General features: G+C 49.4%; 2 protein-coding genes across 4 annotated transcripts in view; one reads left to right on the plus strand and one right to left on the minus strand.

Annotated features, from left to right (window-relative positions):
* The first annotated feature begins 30 nt into the window (after positions 1 to 30).
* LOC136943282 (5-hydroxytryptamine receptor 1D) lies at positions 31 to 2,574 on the plus strand. The gene is given in 4 exon segments (XM_067236548.1): positions 31 to 205; positions 485 to 645; positions 964 to 1,202; positions 1,467 to 2,574. Coding segments are annotated over 4 exon segments (1,683 nt in total).
* A 3,056-nt stretch (positions 2,575 to 5,630) lies between these two features.
* The window catches only part of slc35f3b (solute carrier family 35 member F3b), a 70,438-nt gene continuing 48,380 nt past the window's right edge, over positions 5,631 to 27,688 (minus strand). For 2 of the 3 annotated variants that reach the window (XM_067236763.1, XM_067236764.1), the window contains 7 exons: positions 17,745 to 18,087; positions 13,562 to 13,670; positions 12,721 to 12,831; positions 9,247 to 9,372; positions 8,308 to 8,500; positions 7,693 to 7,782; positions 5,631 to 5,872 (listed from right to left, as the gene is read on the minus strand). In XM_067236763.1, coding sequence (XP_067092864.1) covers positions 5,631 to 5,872; positions 7,693 to 7,782; positions 8,308 to 8,500; positions 9,247 to 9,372; positions 12,721 to 12,831; positions 13,562 to 13,670; positions 17,745 to 18,087 — 1,214 coding nt within the window. The remainder of the gene's footprint in view (positions 5,873 to 7,692; positions 7,783 to 8,307; positions 8,501 to 9,246; positions 9,373 to 12,720; positions 12,832 to 13,561; positions 13,671 to 17,744; positions 18,088 to 27,688) is intronic. The other variant, XM_067236762.1, reaches the window with a different exon arrangement.

Genomic DNA, 27,688 nt, shown 5'->3' on the forward strand with positions numbered 1-27,688 from the left:
GGTAACCTCAGCGCGCAAGTTTCCAGAGCAATGACGCACATCTACCAGGATGGTTCTGACGACCCTCTCCCTGTAAATTTACGAGTGTCGGTGTTGAATGCCACCGTAACGGCGGAGCCGGCGACAGGTCGGGTGAACTTGCCCCCCCGAATCAAGCTGTTCCTGGAGGTCCTGATGGTTGTCATGTGTCTGGGCGCGGTGGCAGGTCAGTACCACACGCGCTGACGGTATACCTCTACCGAAAACCACCTTTCTTTAATTATTTGGATTTAGAAAGTAATTGACAACAATATTACTTTCTCCTAAATGTAGTTGACAAGCATTAGAGCCAATTTATTGATTTTTCTTTCGACGTGCTGCTTGTTTAGAAGCTCTACTATTCATTCATGGGGGGGGGTGGAGGGGGGGGGGGGTGGAGGTGGTCTAGCTGTCCGCCTCCCAGTGTGTGAGTGCGCTCCTGCCACCTGTCTGTGTGCGTGCGTAGGTAATATTCTGGTCATCGGGATTGTGGCGGCCACCAAGAACTTCCACTCCGTGACGTCCGTGCTCATCACTAACCTCGCCATCAGCGACCTGCTCGTGGGTGTCGGTGTAATGCCGTTCGTCGCTGTCTCCATCATGAATAATGGCTGGGTGGACGTTACAGTGAGTCCGTTTGGCCGTCGACATGCATCTTTTGGATTCGTTGGTCCGTTTTAACAAAAATATTTCGCAACTGTATATTTTACCGTGGGAGTGACTGAAAGATATGTAAAATATGCGAAAATAATAACATATTTGTGTCAAATATGTTTTGGGGGAAATAAGTCACTATTGTGCTATTGGGCCCTCTAGTGGTCATTCAAAACTTGTCATCGTAAACTTAACATCCTCACCGTGGCTTTTCTGCAACCTTTCATCATGTGTGTGTAAGGTATAGTGTACTAAGTCCTCCTCCCTCCTGCCCCCTGTGATCTGCTCCAGACACTGTGCCTGTACGTGGGCTACACAGCCTCTGTGTACTGCACGGCCTCCGTGCTGACGCTGGCGGCCATCGCCCTGGACCGCTACTGCTCCATCATGGACTGCCTGCGCTACGGCGCGCGCTGCACGCTGTGGAGGAGCTGCAGCGTGGTGCTGTGGATCTGGCTGCAGGCCTTGCTCACCAGCCTGCCCCCCCTGCTGGGCTGGAGCTCCGTGGAGTATGTGGCGCCCATGTACAGGTACAGCTTAGTGGTTAGAGCCAGTGTCGTTCGAAGTTGGGGGAAATATGGGACTGTCTACCCAGGGCCCCAATGCGGGGGAGGGCCCTCAAAAAGCTTGGATAAAAAATGTGTTGAATGAAAAAGACAACCAAAATAGGGGGGTGGGGGGGCATTTCTTTTAGCGGCGCCCTTGGTTAGCCCCTTTGCCTGCAGATCAAGAGGCCGCAGGTTCGAATCCCCCTGTGTATTGTGCTGAGGGCGTTGTTGTTGTTGTGCTTCCAGCTGTGCGGTGAACTGGGCCAGCAGACCCAGCTACACGGCCTTCATGGCGTTCCTCTCCTTCCTGCTTCCCGCCGCCGTCATCCTCTTCTGCTACGTCCACATCGTGAGGGTGGCCCGGGGCCACGCCCGCCGGATCCACACCCTGGAGGAGCAGCTGCAGCGCAGCCGTGGCAACCCCTTATCCACATCCTCCCCCTCCCCCGCTACGCTGGTGTACCACCTGTCTGGGCGCTTCGTGTCAGAGATCCATGGAGGTGGGGTTGCCTCAGACGCCAGGCTGGCCGGCCAGGCTGCCTCCGATGCTGCCTCCACTAGTCCCACTGACCCCCAGGCCCACCCGGCCTCCTCCAGCACGACACCCCCTAGTCGGCTGCTGTCCCTCCTGGCCCAGAGCGTCCCCCAGCCCCTCCAGAACCAGCACCATCACGGGGTGCTGCGCCTCTTCCTGGTCATCTCTGCCTTCTTCCTGTGCTGGACCCCTTACATGGGCGTGGCCCTGGTGCAGGCCACGGAGACCGCCCTATCATGTAAGTCCAGCCTGGTCCCGCCCTCGGCTGTCACCTTCTCCTATTGGCTGGCGCTGCTGAACTCGGACATCAACCCCCTGCTGTACGCGCTGCTCAGCAAACGCTTCCAGGGGGCGCTGTGGTGCCTGAGGCAGAAGATAGGGGCTCGGCTAGGGTGGGGGGCCGGCAGGGGGGGAGGAGGAGGGGGAGGACAGGGGGGAGACAGGGGCAAGAGAAGGGGGCAGAGGAGCACCGTGACACACACCCTCCCCCCGGATCCCGCCTCCTCTGGGGAGCCGCCCTCCCCCTCCTGCTGCTCCCACTCCGTCTTCACCCTCAACTCCAGCTTCCCCGAGGGCTCTCTGTGTGGCCACTACATCCCTGCCAGCTCCCCTCCCTCCTCCTCCGCCCCCTCCTCCTCCTCCCTGTGGTCGGGGGGCCTGCAGGTCCCCTCCAGGACACCAGAGGGCAGCCGGCTGCCCTTCTCGGCTGCCACGAGCGAGAGGCAGGCCACCTTCTTCTACGGACAGATCACCGTGAGGGTGGAGCACGACGTTGGCTAGCGCTCCGGCCTGCTAGCCTTGACTGACACTGTATGCTGACATGAGTAGGTTCTCGAAGGAAGGAAGGAAGGAAAGAAGGAAGGAAGGAAGGAAAGAAGGAAGGAAGGAAGGAAAAGAAAGGCCAGTAGGAGGAAGCCTGTCAGGAGTGTTGAAGCAGGGACATGGCTATTCTCATGCAGGCGTTTCCTATCTGTCAGTCTCCCGGGTAGCTGGTCTCCAGATGAGCGGCTCTGGAAACGATGATGGTTTCAGCGATTTGAACATGGGGGACAAACAAGTCTCTCTTCTGAATTTCCTCAGTGCTTGACTGTAGGTTGGGAGGCTTTTGAATACTGTCGAATGGACTGAAACGGTGAGGTACTTAGATGATTTAAACTGTAACATGCTTCATAGTGGATATGAACAAGAATTGAGACAGAGTCCACTCTGAGGTATATTCAAAAGGAGTTTTTTATCGAGTACATGTGATTACACCTGAAGACAACGACTACAGTTCCAATAAACCGTCCCAACATTTACCTACACACCAGTGTAGTTTCTCTCCCCAAATGTGATCATCATATGTTGCATTTAAGAGTAAAAATCATCATCATTCCTTACAAAGGTTTACGTTTATGTCTAGCGATAATCCCAGAGGAATACATTATTATTATTTATTGTCATTATAAAGAATGACAATAGGAAACAGTGCTCATGTATTGTTCCTATTGCAAACCAAAGACAAGGCAGTGAGGTGGACTGACTGACTGGCTGACTAGCTTACTTATGGACAACTGATTGACTTACTGACTGGCTGACCTTACTTTCAGATAGCTGACTGACTGGCTGACTACTTTACTTTCGGATAGCTGACTGACTGACTGGTTGGCTGGCTGACTGACTGGTTGACATACTGGCTGACTAATTGACTGAGTTATTAACTGGCTGACTGCTGGCTGGCTGACTGGCTGGTTGACTGATTAACTGACTTACTGACTTCTCCCTATTGTCATTCTGTACGTAGATCTATAGACGTCCACAGATGCAAAAATATAAAAATGTCCGTTAATAAGATGAATCAAGCGTTCAGAGGACAGCAGGTTGGTTTGCTGAGCGCCTGTGGCCGTGTCCAGCCTGCTCCTGTAGTCTGAGTGTAGCCTCCGTCATACAGGATGCCAGGAGCGTGCATGGTGGAGCTATGGTCATACATTCACCACAAGGCAGAGGTTCAATCTCCAGCCCCCCTCCCCCTCCTCAGGGCACCGTGTCGGTCGTGAGCCCGTTCGCCTCCTCCTGCTCGTTAACTTGCCTCAGAAATGTGATTAATGGAAACTTAACGATGATGATAACTGACTACGGCACGGCTCAGCCAATCACCGCTCAGCTGTCAACTCAAACCAGGTCCTCAGTAACAGCCTGGAGACCTATTTCCTGTATTCACTTAATGTCACATTGTTCACTCTATAATTCCTAATGTCAAGAAAATAATACATCTGTCCACCATTTAAAGGAAGGGTTGCCAGGTTAGCTCATAACCCACAATGTATGTACCCACCAGCATTGTCTTACAGACAGTACACAACGGACTATTATGTTTATCTGTAAAACTGTAATACTGCATCTAGCTGCTTCTTCAGTGACCTTGGGAATGGCAATCAAAAGTATCATTGCTGCTGTTTCTTTTACGGTACGAGCGATGTGAGGACTGGTTGTGTTTCATCTGACAGATGACTGGCCGGAGGTACAATCGGGTGGTGTCCCCCCCAAGAAGAGGCTTGTGGGTAGCTGAGTTGTTTTGGGAAGGGGGAAGGAGAACTGATCAAAGGGTCAGGGGGCCTATTTAAAAAATGCATCCCTACAAAATGCACCCTTCCTTATTCATTCCTTCCTTCCTCCCATGAAGAAGTCTCTAACCTAACATAGCTGCTTACGGTCAAACGTGTAGTTCTACTCTGCTGTAGGTAATCCTTTCATGTCAGATCCAGGATGCTTCCAGGGCAGACCAGAAGGAGACATCGATCCGGAGAGGACGCAGATAGAGCCCAGGCTGTCGTGACTAGGTCATGTGACTGAGCCGCGGGCATTGTCATTGGCCCAGCAGGACACCAATCAGCCTGGTCCTAGACATCCTGGCTTCCTCTTCCTAGCCAATGAGAGTTCAGATTGATCCTCAGATGTACAGACAGCTCCTTTCACACCTTCCTCTCCTCTCTCTTCTCCTCTCTTCACTTCTCTCTTCTCTCTCTTCTCCTGTCTTACCTTCTCTCTCCTCTCTCTTCTCTCCTCTCTTCACTTCTCTCTCCTCTCTATTCTACTCCTCTCTTCTCCTCTCCTCATATATTCACTTCTCTCCTCCTCTACTCTTTTGTCTCTTCTACTCTCTTCACCTCTTTTCTCCTCTCTTCTCTCCTCCTGCTTGACCAAACCTGTCCACACCTGACCCTACTTGCCTTTACCTAACCGTACTTGACCTCACCTATTTGAGCCCATATCAAGTCTGATGAACCTAAACTGACACTGCTGTCAATCAACAGCCTTGGGTGGATAAATGAATATGATTGGTCCAAAGAAAGGAAGCGAGTGAACAGGGGCGGGGCTCCAGGCAGAGGATGACCATGCAGGTCATGGCAATCAAGTGTCCAGACAACTAATGTACTGTCTGTTTCTGCTGTGTTTCTTTGTCATGTTTGAGAGTGCGTGCATGTGTGTGTATCAGTCGTGTGTGTGTCAAGAATGGGTGTGTGTGCGTTAGTAATGTCTGTGTGTGTTTGTCTCAGTCACATGTGTGTGTAAATGTATATGTATGTGTTTGTCAGTGTGTGTTTGTCAGTGTGTGTGTGTCAGTATGTGTGTGTCAGTGTGTGTGTCAGTGTGTGTGTGTGTGTCAGTGTGTGTGTGTGTCAGTGTGTGTGTGTATGTGTGTCAGTTTGTGTGTGTGTGTCAGTGTGTGTGTGTGTGTGTGTCAGTGTGTGTGTGTGTCAGTGTGTGTGTGTCAGTGTGTGTGTGTCAGTGTGTGTGTCAGTGTATGTGTGTGTCAGTGTGTGTGTGTGTGTCAGTGTGTGTGTGTGTGTCAGTGTGTGTGTGTGTGTCAGTGTGTGTGTGTGTCAGTGTGTGTGTCAGTGTGTAAACGTGGACATGGAGGTTCGAGCCCTCCGGCTCCAGGTCAGCCCTGTTCCGGTCCCGGCCTCTCCTGCGCCCTCTGCTGGCTCGTCACGTCGGCGCAGGCGTGTGTGCAGCTGGATGAAGCAGTGGTCCCAGTCCTCAGGGAGCAGCAGCATCAGGAAGCCCAGGCAGATGATGAACACTGCGATCAGCCGCACCGTGTTGAAGTTGATCTCACAGGTGTACAAGTCCACCACTGAAAAACACAAAACACCCTACTGAAACACACACCATACTGAAACACACACCATACTGAAACACACACTATGCTGAAACACACACTATGCTGAAACACACCCTGAAACACACACCATACTGAAACACACCATACCGAAACACACCCTATACTGAAACACACACCATACTGAAACACACACCATACTGAAACACACACTATGCTGAAACACACACTATGCTGAAACACACCCTGAAACACACACCATACTGAAACACACCATACCGAAACACACCCTATACTGAAACATACACTATATTGAAACACACTATACTGAAACACACCCTGAAACACACACTATACTGAAACACACACTATACTGAAACACACCCTGAAACACATACTATACTGAAACACACACCATACTGAAACACACACCATACTGAAACACACCCTGAAACACATACTATACTGAAACACACACCATACTGAAACAGACACTATACTGAAACACACTATACTGAAACACACCCTGAAACACACACCATACTGAAACACACACCATACTGAAACACACCCTATACTGAAACATACACTATATTGAAACACACTATACTGAAACACACCATGAAACACACACTATATTGAAACACACACTATACTGAAACACACACTATACTGGAACACACACCATACTGAAACACACCCTATTCTGAAACATACACTATATTGAAACACACTATACTGAAACACACACTATACTGAAACACACACCATACTGAAACACACCCTATTCTGAAACATACACTATATTGAAACACAGTATACTGAAACACACCCTGAAACACACACTATATTGAAACACACACTATACTGAAACACACCCTGAAACACACACTATATTGAAACACACACTATACTGAAACACACCCTGAAACATACACTATATTGAAACACACTATACTGAAACACACCCTGAAACACACACTATATTGAAACACACACTATACTGAAACACACCCTGAAACATACACTATATTGAAACACACTATACTGAAACACACCCTGAAACACACACTATATTGAAACACACACTATACTGAAACACACCCTGAAACACACACTATATTGAAACACACACTATACTGAAACACACCCTGAAACATACACTATATTGAAACACACTATACTGAAACACACCCTGAAACACACACTATATTGAAACACACACTATACTGAAACACACCCTGAAACATACACTATATTGAAACACACTATACTGAAACACACCCTGAAACACACACTATATTGAAACACACACTATACTGAAACACACCCTGAAACACACACTATATTGAAACACACTATACTGAAACACACCCTGAAACACACACTATATTGAAACACACACTATACTGAAACACACCCTGAAACACACACTATATTGAAACACATACTATACTGAAACACACCCTGAAACACACACTATATTGAAACACACTATACTGAAACACACCCTGAAACACACACTATATTGAAACACACACTATACTGAAACACACCCTGAAACACACACTATATTGAAACACACTATACTGAAACACACCCTGAAACACACACTATATTGAAACACACACTATACTGAAACACACCCTGAAACACACACTATATTGAAACACATACTATACTGAAACACACCCTGAAACACACACTATACTGAAACACACCCTGAAACACACACTATATTGAAACACATACTATACTGAAACACACCCTGAAACACACACTATATTGAAACACATACTATACTGAAACCCCCCCTCCCCCCCCAGAGGACTTACTGGCGTTGACAGGCACGCTGAGCACGATGCCTAGAGAGATAAGTGTGGGGGACGTCACGGCAATGCCAAAGTTCACCAGGAGGTTGAACGCTAGGGGAAAGAGAGCCAAACTCAAATCACCTTCATCGTTATACGACATCATCCTCACCTTCATCATTATAAAAGTCATCATCATTATCGTCATCATCCTCACCATCACTATTATCATCTTCATCAACACTATCTTTATCATAATCACCCTCATCATCCTTAACATCATCACCACCTTAACCACCACCACCCTCCTCCACCCTCCACCACCCTCCTCCACCCTCCTCCTCCACCCACCACCACCCTCCTCCATCCTCCACCACCCTCCACCACCCTCCTCCACCCTCCTCCACCCACCACCACCCTCCTCCACCCTCCACCCTCCTCCTCCACCCTCCTCCACCCTCCACCACCCTCCTCCACCCTCCACCACCCTCCTCCACCCACCACCACCCTCCACCACCCTCCTCCACCCTCCTCCACTCTCCACCACCCTCCACCACCCTCCTCCACCCTCCTCCACCCTCCACCACCCTCCACCACCCTCCACCACCCTCCACCACCCTCCTCCACCCTCCTCCTCACCAAGCAGCAGGCCGGCCACTCCACACAGATGAGCCCAGGGGATGTGGTCCGGGGAGCCAAAGTTCTCCATCTGGCTGAAGTACAGGATGACAGGGATGAAGCTGAGAAGGAGGAAGTTAGCCCCGCCCACGATGGACAGGAAGAGAGCCGCCTCCCCGAACTTAGCACTGCCCAGCACTAGCTTGAAGAGCACCTGGAGGAGGGAGGGGGAGGGAGGAGGGGGGAAGAAAGAGAGGTAGAGGGAGGGAGGGATCGATGAGTCATAATCATCAAAGTTCGAAGGTGTATGCCAAAGAGCTGTGGAGAGCATGCTAGTTTTACTCATGCTAGCTCTGCCTCTCATGCTGTAAGAGCATGCTACTCATGCTAGCTCTGCCTCTCATGCTGTAAGAGCATGCTACTCATGCTAGCTCTGCCTCTCATGCTGTAAGAGCATGCTGCTCATGCTAGCTCTGACTATGACGGAGGACCACACAGCTGATGCTCTCTACACAATGAGATGCTTCTAGGAGCCAACTTTAAAGAGATCTAGAGTAGAGGCTGCTGTACCTTGTAGAGATCTGGTATTGAGCCGTGTGTGTGCTGTACTTTGAAGAGATCTGGTATTGAGCCATGTATGTGCTGTACCTTGTAGAGATCTGGTATTGAGCCGTGTGTGTGCTGTACTTTGAAGAGATCTGGTATTGAGCCATGTATGTGCTGTACCTTGTAGAGATCTGGTATTGAGCCGTGTGTGTGCTGTACCTTGAAGAGATCTGGTATTGAGTCATGTATGTGCTGTACCTTGTAGATATCTGGTATTGAGCTGTGTGTGTGCTGTACCTTGTAGAGATCTGGTATTGAGCCATGTGTGTGCTGTACCTTGTAGAGATCTGGTATTGAGCCATGTGTGTGCTGTGTTTTGTAGAGATCTGGTTTTGAGCCGTGTGTGTGCTGTACCTTGTAGAGGGCTGACATTGAGGCTGAGGCCACCACCAGAGTGATCCCGATGACAGAGTGACTGTGGAAGCCGTCTGCGTATGTCATCATCACAATGCCAGCGATCGCCAAGATGGCCGCCACAATCTGTACAGGGGGAGGATGGGATATTACAGTTTTTTCCGATTGCTTAAGCACAACTGAAAACAGGGCTCACTGTCAAAACACAACACATGATTCACACAACCAGATACACAAGTAGCAGACACCTACAATTTTTTGGCAGAATGAAACACTTTGTTCAAACCTATACAATCATGTATAAAAACCCATTTCTGTCACTGTATGACACACTCATGGTTCATAAAATTGGACTCTGTTTGAACCAGTTACACACTGTTGTGCAAAATTTAAAACACTTTAACACTAACTATTCTTTTTTCTAATGATATAACCTGCTTGATTTTGTCAGAGATATGTTGACCAAACACAACACACAAGATCAGTACTGCACACTGCTCAAAATATTTCCTGTATTCCTCCACATTGTCTACGTAAAGGTTGCATTTTGTGCAGAAGATCAGAACATATTTCAAATTGAATACTGTATAGTAGGCTACATACTGTAAACACAGCAAATACATTTGTAGAGACAAATGAAAGTATTCAGCAAATGAAATACAGGACATTGTTTCAATAATGGACTGCCGTGAATGTGTACAAAAAAAGTACTGATTTAATGCATATAGTAGGATACATCTTACTGTACTGTACGGAAGACGGTAGAGAATAGTAGTTTTCACCTGTGCTCTTGTCGAAATGTCCAAATTACTGTTGTAACAGTATATCTGCTGAGGTCGGGCTGAACTCTCTGTCCAGCCTCTCTCAATGTTGCCCCATGGTTCACAACATGGTCAACCAATGTAATTCGAATTTCATTAGATACTGTGAATTTGGCCCTATTCTTCCACGGCCTCCAGGTCTACCTTTCCCTCTCCCTACCACTCTTCCTCCACGGGCTCCCCCTCTCATCCTACCTCTCCCTTTCCCTCTCCCTACCACTCTTCCTCCACGGGCTCCCCCTCTCATCCTCACTCTCCCTCTTCCTGCAACATTGCCTTCCATTTTTGATGAGGACAGGTACACTGACCTGTTGCCTTTTTATAGTGCTTACACCTGATTGGAATGTTTACAATTATGCACTTTAGTGCTTGTACACCTGACGCCCGTGTTGGATCCATTCGTTCATGTGTGGCATTTTACAAGGCTGTGTCTTGAAAAGACAATTAAGTGACATAATCTTATATTTCTGTGTGTAATGTAGAAAAGTGTGTTTAGTGATTTGCAAAACACTGTGTGTAGTATTTTGCAAATAATGTGAGACTGAGAATGTGCTTATAGTTGTGCAGGTCTGGGCTAGTATTTTGCTCATTTAGTGTCAGGTTTCACTAACTGTGTACATTTGACATTTTTGTGTGTAAGCAATCGGAAAAAACTGTAAAGACAGAAGGAGGCTCACGTCCAGATACTAGACTGCTCTGTTATCACAGAGCCCGACTGATGGCCATAAGATGGAAAAGCCGTGAATGTCTTTAGATTCAAACACACAAACACACACTTCCCGCAGGAGGCACTTTAGTGAGACGTTGTGTTCACTCCTGTTCATTGAACAACCTTTGTTCAGTATAACATGATATTCCCAGAACGTCTGTTAGTAAACAGAACCTACCAGCCGCTAAGCCACAGTGTCAGTGTTGCATTTTAGTGTGGTACATCCATGAGTGTGTGTCCTTTGCAAGTGTGTGTGTGTTTGCATGTGTGTGTGCACATGTATATGTGTGTGCATATGTATTTAAAAGCAAGTGTGTGAATTCGTGTGTATACGCATGTGTGTGCGTGATTGAATGTGTGTGTGTGTGTGTGTGTGTGTATGTATGTGTGTGTGTAGGTGTGTATGTCTGTGTGTGTGTAAGTGTGTGTGTGCCTGTGTGTAAGTGTGCATCTTTAGGTGTGTATATATATCTGCGTGTGTGTGTGTGTGTGTCTCTGTGTTAGTGTGTGTCTCTGTGTGTGTGGCTTTTGTGTGTGTGTGTGTGTCTCTGTGTGTGTGTCTCTGTGTTAGTGTGTGTCTCTGTGTGTGTGTGTGTGTGTCTGTGTATGTGTCTCTGTGTTAGTGTGTGTGTGTGTCTGTGTGTGTGTGTGTCTCTGTGTTAGTGTGGGTCTCTGTGTGTGTGTGTGTCCCAGCGTGTGTAGCAGAGTGGATTAGCTGCATTAGGAGGTGTCAGGAAGACGAACAACCTCAGTGTTTTCACGCCTGAACGGTGCCCAGGGAGCCCAGGGAAAAAGGTCTTTATGTGTGTGTGTGTGTGTATGTGTGTCTGTGTGTCTATATCTATGTGTGTGTGTGTGTGTGTGTGTCTGTGTCTATATCTATGTGTGTGTCTATGTGTGTGTCGGTAGCTATATCAATTTCTGTGTGTACTTGTATTTGTGTCTGTAAGTGGGTGTGTATCTGTGAGTGTGTATCTGTGTTTACATCTGTGACTGTGTACAATCTATGTGTGTGTGTGTGTGTGTGTGTGTGCAGTGCCAATGGCAAGCTGTCATTCAGGCTGGTAGTGCTGTCTCTTTGGGACTCTGAGTCACAGACCTCCATCTAGCTCTGCTACTCTGGGTGCTCCATCAGCAGCACAGGCCTGGGTAGAGAACCAGGACCTGGGCCAGAGCTAGGGCAAGGGCCCAGAACCAGGACCTGGGCCAGAGCTAGGGAAAGGGCCCAGAACCCAGGGCTGGGTCCAGATAATACAACACTTTTCACAGGCACACTTTTACACACACTCTCTCCCCTGCTCTCTTCTCCTTCCCCCTTCTCCTCCCTCTCTTCTCCTTCCCCCTTCTCCTCCCTCTCTTCTCCTTCCCCCTTCTCCTCCCTCTCTTCTCCTTCCCCCTTCTCCTCCCTCTCTTCTTGTTCACATGATAAGAAGACACCCTAAACCCCAGCATGGCTGCTGCAGATTTGTAAACACTGCAATCCCATCACCAGAGGAGAGAGGTAGAGGGGATTGCTGAGTAGGGATGGATAAGAGAGAAAGAGAGGGAGAGAGGATGGGAGAGAGGGAGGGGGGGATTGAGAGAGAGGCAGGGGTAGAGAGGGAGGGAAGACAGTAATACAGTTGAGAGTAGCTACAGATCAGAAAGCAGCACTGCAGAGATGAGGTTCTCCGGGTTAAGCCAGAACTACACACACACACACACACAAACACACCCACACACAGACACACATGCACGAACACATGCACAGTTGGGCTCCATAGGCCCATCTCCTGAGACTGAGGTACAAAGGCACTCTCTTTAACCAGCGATGGCTCTAGATGTTATCTCTTTCTTCTTATTTAACCATGTTAGACACACACACACACACACACACACACACACACACACACACATGCACACACACACACACACATGCACACACACTCTGGCAGTGAGACTCACCCTCACCCCCATGAAGCGGTCTCGCAGCACGATCCAGGACAGCAGGAACACGAAGGCCTTGTTGCAGCAGAACAGAGCCGACACGTCAGTGGTGTTGATCTTCCTCAGGGCCTGCAGGCACACACACACACTGTTACACAAACTGTTACACACACACACTGTTACACACACTGTTACACACACACACACACACACACTGTTACACAAACTGTTACACACGCACACTGTTACACACACTGTTACACAAACTGTTACACACACACTGTTACACACACTGTTACACACACACACACACTGTTACACAAACTGTTACACACACTGTTACACACACACACACTGTTACACAAACTGTTACACACACACACACTGTTACACAAACTGTTACACACGCACACTGTTACACACACTGTTACACACACACACACACACTGTTACACACACTGTTACACACACACACTGTTACACACACACGCACACACATTATTACACATGCATCGTTACACCCACACATACACTGTTACACACACTGTTACACACACACACACACATTATTACACATGCATCGTTACACACACACATACACTTATACACACACTGTTACACACACACATTGTAACACACGCATCGTTACACACACACATACCCTGTTACACACACTGTTACACACACACATTGTAACACATGCATCGTTACACACACATACACTGTTACACACACTGTTAAACACACACATTGTAACACACGCATCGTTACACACACACATACCCTGTTACACACACTGTTAAACACACACATTGTTACACACATGCACACTGTTACACACACACTCAAAAAAGCACACCTGCAGGTACAGGTAGTTGGTGAGGATCCACAGCAGGCCGAACGGAGCCACCTTGGTGAAGAACACCTTCGCTGTTAGACCTTCATCACTGAAGAAACGACAACACTCCCTGCAGACACAAACACATACACCCCCCCCCCCACACACACACACACACACATGCATACACACACACGCATACACACACACCCATACACACACCATACACACACGCATACACCCATACACGCACCATACACACACGCATACACCCACATACACACACACACACACACAAAACAAGGTTTTTATAACAACATTCTGTCATCTCACATGCATGTTACAGTTTCCAGACCGTGTGTGTGCAGGTGAGGCGGAGGGCATCGGGACCCAGCAGCAGAGGACAGCTCCAGAACGAGACCAGCACGAGACCCCGCCCCCACAGCTCTGACAGCAGCAGTCACCATGGAAACACGCACCAGCTGTCATGGTAACCAGGGGTCAAGTTTCCAGGTTGATCTACAGTACGTTGGTCAGGTATGTTAGTCTGTTTTACTGTCTATCTGTTGATCTCACTGCTAAAGCATGTGTCCTGATAGACTCAGTCTTGATAGACCTCCTCAGTCCTGATAGACCAACTCTCCAGCCTGTACCTGAGCTGTGCTGCCCTCCACCCTCTCCAGCCTGTACCTGAGCTGTGCTGCCCTCCACCCTCTCCAGCCTGTATCTGAGCTGTGCTGCCCTCCACCCTCTCCAGCCTGTACCTGAGCTGTGCTGCCCTCCACCCTCTCCAGCCTGTACCTGAGCCGTGCTGCCCTCCACCCTCTGCAGCTTGTATCTGAGCTGTGCTGCCCTCCACCCTCTCCAGCCTGTACCTGAGCCGTGCTGCCCTCCACCCTCTCCAGCCTGTATCTGAGCTGTGCTGCCCTCCACCCTCTCCAGCCTGTATCTGAGCCGTGCTGCCCTCCACCCTCTCCAGCCTGTACCTGAGCCGTGCTGCCCTCCACCCTCTCCAGCCTGTATCTGAGCTGTGCTGCCCTCCACCCTCTCCAGCCTGTACCTGAGCTGTGCTGCCCTCCACCCTCTCCAGCCTGTACCTGAGCCGTGCTGCCCTCCACCCTCTCCAGCCTGTATCTGAGCTGTGCTGCCCTCCACCCTCTCCAGCCTGTATCTGAGCCGTGCTGCCCTCCACCCTCTCCAGCCTGTACCTGAGCCGTGCTGCCCTCCACCCTCTCCAGCCTGTATCTGAGCTGTGCTGCCCTCCACCCTCTCCAGCCTGTACCTGAGCTGTGCTGCCCTCCACCCTCTCCAGCCTGTACCTGAGCTGTGCTGCCCTCCACCCTCTCCAGCCTGTACCTGAGCTGTGATGACGGATCAGAAGCAGGAGCTGAAGTTAGAGGACGATTCAGCAGATTCAGAGTGGATGGAACTGGGACTGTGTGTGTGTGTGAGGGGCTTGTTCTGTTTAGCTCCAGAGTGCTGAGCAAGCCTTCAACCTGCCAGGATGGTGAACTGTTCATACAGGCCAGCCAGGAAGCAGAGACAGGGTCACATCCTGCCTCGCTTCATTATCGAACCTGGCTCACACCTCACTCCATAACAGCACAACAATACCGGAGTGTGTTCGCTTCGGGAGAGAGGTGTGTGTGTGGATGGAGTCTGGATGAGGTGTGTGTGTGTGAGGGGAGGAAGTATGTATTTAATCAAACGTACACTGTAGTCTGGACTAGTGTCATGAGTGTTATTCTCCCCTGGCCTATTTTGTTTGTTAGGACTGAATGGTACGTGGGGTGGATATACACCACACAGAGAAAGCTGCTTTCACACAGAACTGCAGCAAGGACAGGAGAGGAGAGAGGAGAGGCAAAGAGAGAGGAGAGGCACATAATGTCAAGTAGTTTTTTCGTCTGCCTCTTATGTCCTCAGGACGGCCACAGTGGATCCATAGAATGAGTACAAAGGGAGATTTGAGTGTTTAGTATGCAGGACGCACAACGAGAGAGAGAGAGAAGGAAAGAGAGAGAGAGATAGAGAAAGAGGGATCAGAGAGGAGAAGAAGAGAGGTAGAGGTAAAAGAGGAGCAGGAGAGAGAGAAAGAAAAGAAAGAGGGGGAAAGAAGAGAAAAAGTGCGAGTGAGAGAAGCGGGGGGGAGTGAGAAAAAGAAAGGGACAGAGTGAGAGTAGAGAAAGACAAGAGTGGAGAGGATGGAGTCAGGTGGCTGAGCGGTTAGAGAATTGGGTGGGGAAAGGGGGGCGAGTGGAGGGGGGAGGGGGGGATTTCTCCTGATGCTGCATGTACGGCCTTGGTGGGCTTGACGCCTGTGTGTGTGTGTGTGAGTGAGTGTGTGTGAGCGCTTCCTCTAGGGAAGACCAGAGCCCACTCCATTGAGCCTGCCTTTTAAACAGGAAGCTCTCTCTCGAAGTGCTGTGAGAGAGAGACAGAGAGACAGAGACAGAGAGACAGACAGAGAGAGACAGAGAGAGAGAGAGACAGAGAGAGAGAGAGAGAGACAGACAGAGAGAGAGAGACAGACAGAGAGAGACAGAGAGAGTGTAAAAGGGAGTCAGGTGGCTGAGCGGTTAGGGAATCGGGCTTGTAATCTTAAGGTTGCCAGTTCGATTCTCGGCCGTGCCTTGCCGTGCCTTTCCCAAGGACACAATGTCAAAATGACATTGTGTCCTTGGGAAAGGCACTTCACCCTACTTGCCTCAGGCGGAATGTCCCTGTACTTACTGTAAGTCGCTCTGGATAAGAGCGTCTGCTAAATGACTAAATGTAATGTAAATGTAAAACATTAAATGAGCTGGTGGCTACTGGAACGGAGGGAGGGATGAGGGGAGACGGGGAAAAGAGAGGAGTCCATCAAGCACAGGGCTTTCAAACTCACTCACATATTTGGGAAAACATGAGCTGATGAGACTGCAGACTTGACAAGTTAATCAAGGGGAGTGCAGAGGAGAGAGAGAGAAAGGGGAGTGCAGTAGAGAGAGAGAAGAGAGAGAGGGGAGTGCAGGGGAGAGAGGGAGTCCCATATCCCTGCAGTCTTCAGAGCAGATCAGTACAGTGAGGAGCGTGAGGAGCATCTTAACTAGAGGCAATCCCCTCTTCACAACATCCTCCCTCCCTCCCCTCTTCACAACATCCTCCCTCCTCTCATCCTCTATATCTGCCTCTGTCATCCTCCCTCATCCTCTGACTATTCTCTTCTCTCTTCCTCCCTCCCTCTCAACCCCTCCCTCATCCTCTGACTATTCTCTTCTCTCTTCCTCCCTCCCTCTCAACCCCTCCCTCATCCTCTGACTATTCTCTTCTCTCTTCCTCCCTCCCTCTCAACCCCTCCCTCATCCTCTGACTATTCTCTTCTCTCTTCCTCCCTCCCTCTCAACCCCCAGTAGGTTGCTGAGATAAGGAATTTCTCCAACAGAAGTGCACCAACCCCCCACCCTCCACCCCTTCCTCCTCCCCCCCACCTTCCCCCCCGGCCTTCCCCCAGCCAGTAGGCCGTTTCTCCATCGCAACCGAAGTGGTGACGTTGCAAAAAAAAAAATATTTTCTCAGTCACGCACTTTAGAGAGAAACTTTAACAAGCTCTGTTAAAGTTGTTTTTTGTTTAGTTGATTTGGTCTGGATCAAACATCCGTCTGTTGGGATAAACAAGGACGTTCACACGGCCTCTCAACGCTCCTGCAAAGCCCTGGCCTTAACAGGTGACACAAATCAAGTGCACCCCAAGTCTCTGTCTGGGTGTCTGGGTCCTGTCCTGCTCACCTGAGTCTCTGTCTGGGCGTCTGGGTCCTGTCCTGCTCACCTGAGTCTCTGTCTGGGCGTCTGGGTCCTGTCCTGCTCACCTGAGTCTCTGTCTGGGCGTCTGGGTCCTGTCCTGCTCACCTGAGTCTCTGTCTGGGCGTCTGGGTCCTGTCCTGCTCACCTGAGTCTCTGTCTGGGCGTCTGGGTCCTGTCCTGCTCACCTGAGTCTCTGTCTGGGCGTCTGGGTCCTGTCCTGCTCACCTGAGTCTCTGTCTGGATGTCTGGGTCCTGTCCTGCTCACCTGAGTCTCTGTCTGGGTGTCTGGGTCCTGTCCTACTCACCTGAGTCTCTGTCTGTCTGGGTCCTGTACTGCTCACCTGAGTCTCTGTCTGGGTGTCTGGGTCCTGTCCTGCTCACCTGCGTCTCTGTCTGGGTGTCTGGGTCCTGTCCTGCTCACCTGAGTCTCTGTCTGGGCGTCTGCTTCTCGCTGCTCTTGCAGACGTGTCCGGCGTAGTACAGGGGGAAGAACAGGCTGTTCCAGGTGGTGGCGAACCAGGTGAGGGTGAACGGAGCATCGAACCGCCTGAACGTCAGCTTGGCCAGCTGGGTGGCTCCCGCCCACGACGAGCACACGCATATCACCATGGCGACGCCCCACAGCGCCTTGCGCACCTGCAGCGCCGTCACCCGGACACAGCAGCGCAGTCTCCGCCTCCCCGTGGCTGACTCCACCCCCGGCACGCCTGGCGCCGGCTGGCCTTCTGATGTGCCGACCACGCTCTCCCTAGGCCTGTCTTCTCCTGGGGGGACACAGTTACACACACACACAGGTATACGCACACACACACACAGGTAAACACACAAGTAGACACACACAGGAAGAAACATACAGACAGGTAGACACACACAGACAGATTACTGTATATAAAAAAATTACCAGATGTGTTTCCACAAATAGAAAACAGTTCAAACCCTGTGCCATTCCCTATATTACACATACTATTCACCTTCCTTTAAATCTAATCCCATTAACATTACTATAGTGTGCTTGCTATCAGCAAAGCACATATTGTCATCTCACATATATTATATATGTATTTATTTATTATTTTGTGGCAAAAAAAAGAACTTGGTTGAGGTATTAAGGTATTGGTTCAGGCACCGTTCAGGCACCGCAACCGTTTTAAAAGTATCGATGTGGCACCGGTATTGTAAAAACCCAAACGATACCCAACCCTAGTCATCCTTGGTATCTACATAGGGTTGCAAAATTCCGGGAATATTCAAAGTTGGAAACTTTCCACGGGAATTAACGGGAATATATGGGAATTAACAGGAATAAACTGGAAATTTTGGGGTAATTTAACTGTATTTACCTTGTCATAATCAGACATGCATGCAAACATTTATAATACAACGTTTGTGTGGACATACATAAATCCTACTCTCACTGCTGTAAAAAGTTAGTCTACTGTATACAAATAAACTTGGTATTAAAATGAACATGGCTTCAGTTTACCAAGTAATCAATATGCTAGGTAATGACGAACAGTGTTGGGAAAGTTCACTTTCTACATGAACTAGTTCAGTTCATAGTTAATTTTTTTTAACTAAGTTCACAGCTCCAAAAATGTCTTCCAATATGTTGCGAGCTATAGTTGAAATCTCTGTCTGCAATACCGCTCTTGGCCTCTGGATTTCTCGACCCGATTTCTCTCTGACCAATCACCTCCTACATTACGAAGGATCTCGCCAAGACACGCTGCTAACCTGAGTTTCCTCAAACAACAGTCCAGGCGTCATAAAGACTTTTTTCAAAGAAATTCCAAAACTAAATCCTCATTGTGAACTCTGACTGAAGTCACACAGACTCAGTCTCACCATCCCTGCAGCCAAATACTTGGTTATTCGTCCTTTGTAAAGACCTTCTTCAAATGAGCCTCGGACATGAACAGAGGCCTCTAACTCATGTTGATCAACCCTGATCAGACGTAGCTACAATCTGACGCTCTCCTCTCCCTGTCTTAGCGTGAGCTATGTTTTGGATTTGAAAAGGAAGTTCATCATTGACTACATATTCTGTATTTAGATTCCATTACTAGACTCAACTCTGTTAGCTTGACCCAAGGATAGTTTCTGTCTTTCTCTGAGTTAGACCATTTCATTTTGTTCACTGAAACAAATCATATTTCATATCCAATACATAATTTAATTTGTTAATATTGTTAATATTTACTTAAAATAAATATAAATTCTTTATAAATATATTTTGACATCTGCATGTTCACCATTTTTACGATCTGCTCTACTACTGCTTCTAAAACTAATTTATTTGTACTAATTCAGACATTAAGTCAGACAACCAGCAAATGAGTCAGCTTGTCAATCAGCCAGCCAGCCAATCAGCCAGCAAGCCAGCCAGCCAGCTAGTCAATCACCAAGCCAACCAGCTAATAAGTCAGGTTGCCAATCAGGCAGCCAGCCAGCTAATAAGTCAGGTTGTCAATCAGCCAGCCAATCAGACATTATGTCAGCCAGCCAACCAACAAGTCAGTCTGTCAGACAGCCAGTAAAACATCAAGCCAGTCTTTCAGCCAGCCAGCCAGCCAGCAAATAAGTCAGCTTGTCAATCAGCCAGACAGACAGACAGACAATCAGCTTGTCAATCAGCCAGCCAGTCAGCTTGTCAACCAGCCAGCCAGCCAGCCAGCCAGTCAGTAAGTCAGTAAGCCAGCCAGTCAGTAAGTCAGTAAGCCGTAAGATAAGGCCCAGCAGGACAACACGAGGATCATTATTCAACACTGAACAAAATGTATTATCTGATGTGTTTGGTTGTAAGGCTAAGTAAGACAAGTGTGTATTCCTGTGTGTGGGTCTGTGTGTGTGTCTGTGTGTGTGTCTGTGTGTGTGTCTGTGTGTGTGTCTGTGTGTGTGTCTGTGTGTGTGTCTATGTCTTCCCCGTCCCCCCCCAGCAGGATGAGGTATCTCCTTGATGGTGTTTTCAGCTGTGATAACGACAGTACCACAGGGGTCCTATCATCCACAGCCACATCAATCTCTTCATTCTTCCTCTATTCCAGCTCTCGGCCTCTACATTTCCCTCTTTAAATCTCCATCTCCTCAACCCTCCTTCCTTCCCCTTCCTCCATCTCTCTATCCCTCCATCTCCCACCTCTCCATCTTTCCTTCCCCTCGCTCATTCCTCCATCCTTCCTTACTCTCTCTCATCTCTCCATCCTTCTTGGTACTAAGGCATAACAAATTGAATTTCCAGATTTTGTCCAGGGTGGAGGGCAGCAGGAGAGGCTGGTGGGCAGGGGAGGGTGGAGGGTGTAGGGGAGGGGGGTGGAGAGGGCAGTTGATGGTGGAGCGGGCAGGTTACACAGGTTATCACAGGTTCATCTGTATGTCTGGCAGCATACGCTGTCTGACTGAGGCTGTCTTTGTTGTCTTTAACAAACAGACCTAGACCCCCAGGCTCTGGAGGTGATCACGAGGAATGGAAACACACGCACATACACACACAGGCCATAACACATGCACACACACACACACACACACACACACTTTAACACAGAGATCACACAGGGAGTTGGGTTTCTCTATTCTGAGCTGTCTGTGTCGTGGTGCTGAAGGTCATCTGTGATCCCAGCCGCCCAGTTTGTCCTTCCAGAGCCTCCGTCCCTCATACTGGGAGTCTGGCCTGCGCTCTGTACTGCAGCATGGGCTAATCTCCCACACACAGACGCTAGCCAAACAATCAACTCCCAGGGTTGCTGGCAGCCAGCCAATCAGTAGGCAGGGAGGCTGTCGGCCAGCCAATGAGCACCAAGGGAGGCTGCTTGTCAGCCTATCAGCAAACAGGGAGGCCCGGTACAGAGCTACACCCTATCAGAGCTACGCCCTTTCAGACTTCCTGGTGTGAAGTCTGACAGTTCTGTTCTCACTGCAGTCCCTGGGTCCCTGCACAGGAAGTTATGACATAAACAGATTAGGATTCCCTGTAGGCTCAGACTAGGAGTCTTCAGGCCAGGTGTGGAGACACTGAAGGTAGAAACAGCTGAACGTTGATGACTCTACCCCTGGGCATGTACTTAAACACCCTGTTCACCAAGAGGGTCCTTAATGGATACAATTACTTAGTGTGACCTCGTTGATCACATACATTTGCATCGTCTGCCAGTCTAAACCTGGCTTAACCCTCTCCAGTCTAAACCTGGCTTAACCCTCTCCAGTCTAAACCTGGCCTAACCCTCTCCAGTCTTAACCTGGACTAGCCCTCTCCAGTCTAAAGCTGGCCAAATTGAACAGGTCAGGTTTTTTCCTGAGAGCTGAGGTTTACCCTGAGAGCCATCCCTGCACACACGGCTCCACTCCTATTCATCCGAAGCCCTTTTCTGATATCTTCCTTAAATAAATTAAATTAAACATTCATATATTCTGCATGGAGAGATGAGGTGCTGAGCCAGCTGAATCCAGCCAGCGTTACTACACACACCTTCAACAGGTGAGGGGTTGACATCATGTCTGTTGAAACCCAGAGCGTTCCTTGGCTGTTAGATGTTAAAGCTCTTCTGTGTGTTTGCATGTCGCCATGGATGCAAGCCTCCGCTAAATGAATCAAATGGAAAATTTGAAAAGTGTTTGTGAGACAGATGAAATGCTGTATGAGGTAAGAACAGCGAATAGCCTGGTGTGTGATTTCTCACTACCACCAACACACTCAAAGACACACACACACACACAAACACAGCAGTTTAGTCAGATCTATTGTGCTTGCTCGATCTGATATTATCTATTTATGCTCTTCCTCAAGGGCATCTCCAGATCAGTATACAATTGATCCCCCCCCCCCCACGCCCCCCTCTTTCTCCAGCAGAGGAAAGCTGGACTCTCAGTTAAATGTTCTGGAGACGTCCTTGGTGAGCAGAGACATGCCTCTGGGTCTAACCTGTTTCACCTCTGGGTCTAACCTGTTTCACCTCTGGGTCTTGGTGTCTCAGTCTAGCTAGTCTCTAGTGGGATAGTCATAGTCCCAGTCTGACACCTCTCCTCGTCCTCTCCATCACTCACCATCCTCCTCTCCACTCCTCTCTCCCCTGCTCCACTCTCCTCTCTCCCCTGCTCCACTCTCCTCTCTCCCCTGCTCCACTCTGCTCCTCTCTCCTCTGCTCCACTCTGCTCCTCTCTCATCTCTCACCCGCTCCACTCTTCTCTTCTTCTTCTCTCTCTCTCTCTCTCTCTCTCTCTCTCTCTCTCTCTCTCTCTCTCTCTCTCTCTCTCTCTCTCTCTCTCTCTCTCTCTCTCTCTCTCTCCTCCAAAACATCCATGACCCCACACAGCTCCTCCCACTTCACTCTGCATCAAAGGCATACAGGCAGTAACCCCGCCACACTGTGGGGGACCCGGAGTATACATCAAATCCTGAGGCTAACAGGTGAGGAGATGATGACCTGGTCCTGAAGGTAACAGGTGAGGAGATGATGACCTGGTCCTGAGGCTAACAGGTGAGGAGATGATGACCTGGTCCTGAGGCTAACAGGTGAGGAGATGATGACCTGGTCCTGAAGGTAACAGGTGAGGAGATGATGACCTGGTCCTGAGGCTAACAGGTGAGGAGATGATGACCTGGTCCTGAGGCTAACAGGTGAGGAGATGATGACCTGGTCCTGAGGCTAACAGGTGAGGAGATGATGACCTGGTCCTGAGGCTAACAGGTGAGGAGATGATGACCTGGTCCTGAAGGTAACAGGTGAGGAGATTATGACCTGGTCCTGAGGCTAACAGGTGAGGAGATGATGACCTGGTCCTGAAGGTAACAGGTGAGGAGATGATGACCTGGTCCTAAGGCTAACAGGTGAGGAGATGATGACCTGGTCCTGAAGGTAACAGGTGAGGAGATAATGATAATTTCTCTCCTCTCCCATCCTCTCCTGTCCTGTTCTCTCTCATTTGGAAGTCTCTGCAGTGCAGATTTCTCCTGCTGATTGCTGCAAATACCCAACCTGCCAGCTCAACCATGCCTGCCCTCTCTCTCTCTTTCCTTTTCCTCTCCCTCTCTCGCTCGCTCCCTGCACCCATTCCCCTCTCTCTCACTCTCCATGCTCCCAATCCTCTTTTTCTCTCTTTCCTTTTCCTCTCCCTCTCTCGCTCGCTCCCTGCACCCATTCCCCTCTCTCTCACTCTCCATGCTCCCAATCCTCTTTCTCTCTCTCTCCTTCTCTCTCTGTTTAACTGTCACTCTCCCTTTCCATCTTTAATGTACTTCTCCTTTTTGTTCCTTCGCATCCATGACTCTCTGCCCATGCTTTCCTACCCTCTTATTTCCCTCCCCCTCTCTCTCCTTTTTTCTCTCTTCCTCCCTCTGTCTTCCTTCCTTTCTTTACGTTGCCTCTCTACCTTCCTTTATCTCCCTCCCTCCCTTTCTCTACCGCCCTCACCCCTTCCCTTCTCTCTTCCCCTTCTTTTCTTCTTTTCTTTCTTTCTTTCTTTCCCTCCCTCACTACTTGTCTCTCTTCCTCCCTTTCTCTTCCCCTCCCTCTTTCTCCAGACCTATCAACTCCCTGCTTTCACACCTCACATCCCTCGGCCTCTCCCCTTCCCTCCCTATCCCCCTCTCTCTCCCCTTCCCTCCCTATCCCCCTCTCTCTCCCCTTCCCTCCCTATCCCCCTCTCTCTCCTCCATCCTTCCCCATCCCCCTCTCTCTCCTCCATCCCTCCCCATCCCCCTCTCTCTCCTCCATCCCTCCCTATCTCCTTCCCTCCCTATCCCCCTCTCTCTCCTACACCCCTCCCCTCCCTAAACCCCTCTGTCCATCGCTCTACACCCCTCTCTCTCTTCCATCCTTCCCACCCTCTCTCTCCACCAACCCCCTCTTTCTCCTTCATCCCTCCCTCCTCCCTTTCTCTCTCCCCCTTCTTTTCTTTCCCTCCCTCACTCCTTTTCTCTCTTCCTCCCTTTCTCTTCCCCTGCCTCCTGGAGTGAAAGTGGTGGTGTGTGTGCAGGGGGGGGGGGGGGCATCTGCCATATGACTGTCAGGAGGAATTTGCTCTAGGGACATCAGTCAGAGGTGAGACAAACGCACACAAACACACACACACACCTCCGGTAAAGCACTGTGATGCCTCAGAGGAGTAAACAGATCAATCACCGAGACAAGCAGCAAACTCACTAGCTCAACTGATATCCACTCTCATCATACTGTCTACTGGAGTCTACTGTCTACTGTAGTCTACTGCTGTCTACTGGAGTCTACTGCTGTCTACTGGAGTCTACTGCTGTCTACAGGATTCTGCTGTCTACTGTCTATTGAGGCTGACTAAACTCTATTGCTGTTTTCTAGTACTTTTTCTTTATTTAAATCCACTGTTATGTACCAGGGTCTGTCTGGGTTTCAACTGTTGTCTACTGGTCTACCAAACCTGCCTTGCCTTGGTGCTCATGAATATGGAGAGCCCAATCCCAGGTGACCTTGGGCCATCCAATCAACCGTCAGCACACAGGCAGGGTAGCAGGTCAGGGAAGAACATGATAGGCTGAGCTGTGGAGCTAGGAACACCTGCTATGACATAATTGAGCAAACATTACTGTGCAATAAATGGTACACGCTGTATCAAAAAAAAAATTGGGGTTGCATGTACAACTGTGCAACTAGGGGCATAAGAATAGGAAGAACATACATACATACTGAGAGACAGGCTGACAGACAGGAGGACAGACCGGCTAACAGACAGACAGACAGACAGGCAGACAGGAGGACAGGCAGACAGGAGGACAGACAGACAGGAGGACAGACCGGCGAACAGACAGACAGGAGGACAGACAGACAGACAGGAGGACAGACTGGCTAAGAGACAGGAGGGCAGACAGACAGACAGACAGGCAGACAGACAGGAGGACAGGCAGACAGGAGGACAGACAGACAGGAGGACAGACCGGCGAACAGACAGACAGACAGGAGGACAGACTGGCTAACAGACAGACAGGAGGACAGACAGACAGGAGGACAGACTGGCTAACAGACAGACAGGCAGGAGGACAGACTGGCTAAGAGACAGGAGGGCAGACAGACAGACAGACAGACAGACAGACAGACAGACAGACAGACAGACAGACAGACAGGAGGGCAGACAGCAGAGGGACTCAGCTGTCAAGGGCCAGGCTAAACCAGCCTGTCAGTCAACAAGCTGTCAGACAGAGGCTGAGAAGAGAGAGGGAGACAGAGAGGGAGACAGAGAGGGAGACAGAGAGAGGGAGAGAGAGGGAGAGAGGGAGAGAGAGAGAGAGAGGGAGAGAGAGGAAGGAGATAGAAAGTGACATGGAGAGAAGGAGAGAGTCTTGTTGTAGGACACGTCAACTACACAGACAGGCTGCAGGTCAGGTTGACCCACAGACCCAGGGGACAGGGGAGATATGTGATACTGTCCCTGCTTTCCTCCTTCCATCCTCCCGCCCTCCATCCTCTCCTCCCTCCCTCCCTCCATCTTCCCTCTCTCCCTCCCTCCATCCTCCCGCCCTCCCTCCCTCCCTCTTCCCTCTCTCCCTCCATCCCTCCATCTTCCCTCTCTCCCTCCATCCTCTCCTCCCTCCCTCCCTCCCTCCATCTTCCCTCTCTCCCTCCATCCTCTCCTCCCTCCCTCCCTCCCTCCATCCTCCCATCCCTCCCTCTCCTTTCCCAGTCTCCTTCACCCTCCAAGACTTCTGGTGCCAGTGTGTGCGTGTGTTTATGCATGTGTGTTTGCATATGTGTGTGCGTGTGAGAGAGCATATGTGTGTGTGTGCGTGTGAGAGAGAGAGAGCATGTGTGTGTGTGTGCGTGTGAGAGAGAGAGAGCGAAAGAGTGTGTGGGTGTGTGTGAGAGAGATAGTGCATGTGTGTGTGTGTGTGTGTGTGTGTGAGAGAGAGAGAGCGAAAGATTGTGTGGGTGTGTGTGAGAGAGATAGTGCATGTGTGTGTGTGTGTGTGTGTGTGTGAGAGAGAGAGAGACAGTGCATATGTGTGTGTTTGTGTGTGAGAGAGAGAGAGAGAGAGAGAGAGAGAGAGAGAGAGAGAGAGAGAGAGAGAGAGAGAGAGAGAGAGAGAGAGAGAGAGAGAGAGAGAGAGAGAGAATATGTGTGTGAGAGAGAGAGAGACAGAGACAGTGCATATGTGTGTGTGTGTTATGGATCCCTGATCAGCAGGATGAGCAGATGTTGGGGATGAGGGCTCTGCACTGACTGGTCTGATTGACCAGTGACACGGCAACACACCGCATGTCACCCAACGAGAGAAGAGATAAGAGAGGAAGAAAGAGAGGAAGGAGAGAGTGGCCGCATATGTACTGTTTGTGTGTGTGTAGGGGGTTAAATATTGGCCAACCAACCAAAACTAATTCCCCTATGGTTTAAAGGAAGATGGGAAACTGAACAGTGTCTTACATGAACCAAATTATGCCAATACCAATGGAATTACAGTTATTTGAGTCTATGGGTTAAATCAGAGCAAGAATGGTCAAAGTAAGGTTAAATAAACATTTAATAACATTGCAAATAAATTAAATAAATTACAAGGCAAACATGTTAAAAAATGAAGGTTAACTTTTACCTATGCTACCATGATTACTGTAAACAAGAGAGACAACAAGAGGTGAGGAAGGAGGAGTACAAGGACAAGCCAGAGCTGAGGAGAAGATCTCAGGAGATCAAGAATCCACAGAACAATGCTTCACAATTCCCAAGAACAACCAATCAGACCAAATCTTGACCCTTATCAACATATGTCTAGCAATGCTACAGTAAGTTACACAATGGGGTGCGAGAGCCATCAAGTTGAGACCCTGTCGAGCAACTCCAGATTTTAGCATATGAGAGGTGGGGGCAGGGTGTCACCCAGCCTTACATGTGTGTGTGTGTGGGTGTGTGTGTGTGGGTGTGTGTGTGTGTGTGTGTGTTGCAGCGGATACGTCGTAGCTATCCTCTAATGAACACACAGGTCCTCTACTAAGGAGCAGAGCAGACAGGAAGGAAGCTGGATAAGCATCTCTACTCTCACCAGAAGGCTGTGCTGTTGGTTAAGCTGTTGTGTTGCTGGTTAAGGTTTTGTGTTGTAAAGGTGTTGTGCTGCTGGTTAATGTGTTGTGATGTAAAGATTTTGTGTTGTAAAGGTGTTGTGTTGTAAAGGTGTTGTGTTGCTGGTTAAGGTGCTGTGTTGTTAAGGTGTTGTGTTGCTGGTTAAAGTGTTGTGTTGTAAAGGTGTTGTGTTGCTGGTTAAGGTGCTGTGTTGTTAAGGTGTTGTGTTGCTGGTTAAGGTGCTGTGTTGTTAAGGTGTTGTGTTGCTGGGCAAGGTGCTGTGTTGTTAAGGTGTTGTGTTGCTGGGCAAGGTGTTGTGCCTCCTGCTCCATGGCCGGGCCAGTCTCTGGTCCC

This window comes from Osmerus mordax, chromosome 5 (assembly GCF_038355195.1).
Source record: "Osmerus mordax isolate fOsmMor3 chromosome 5, fOsmMor3.pri, whole genome shotgun sequence".
NCBI classification, from domain to species: domain Eukaryota; kingdom Metazoa; phylum Chordata; class Actinopteri; order Osmeriformes; family Osmeridae; genus Osmerus; species Osmerus mordax.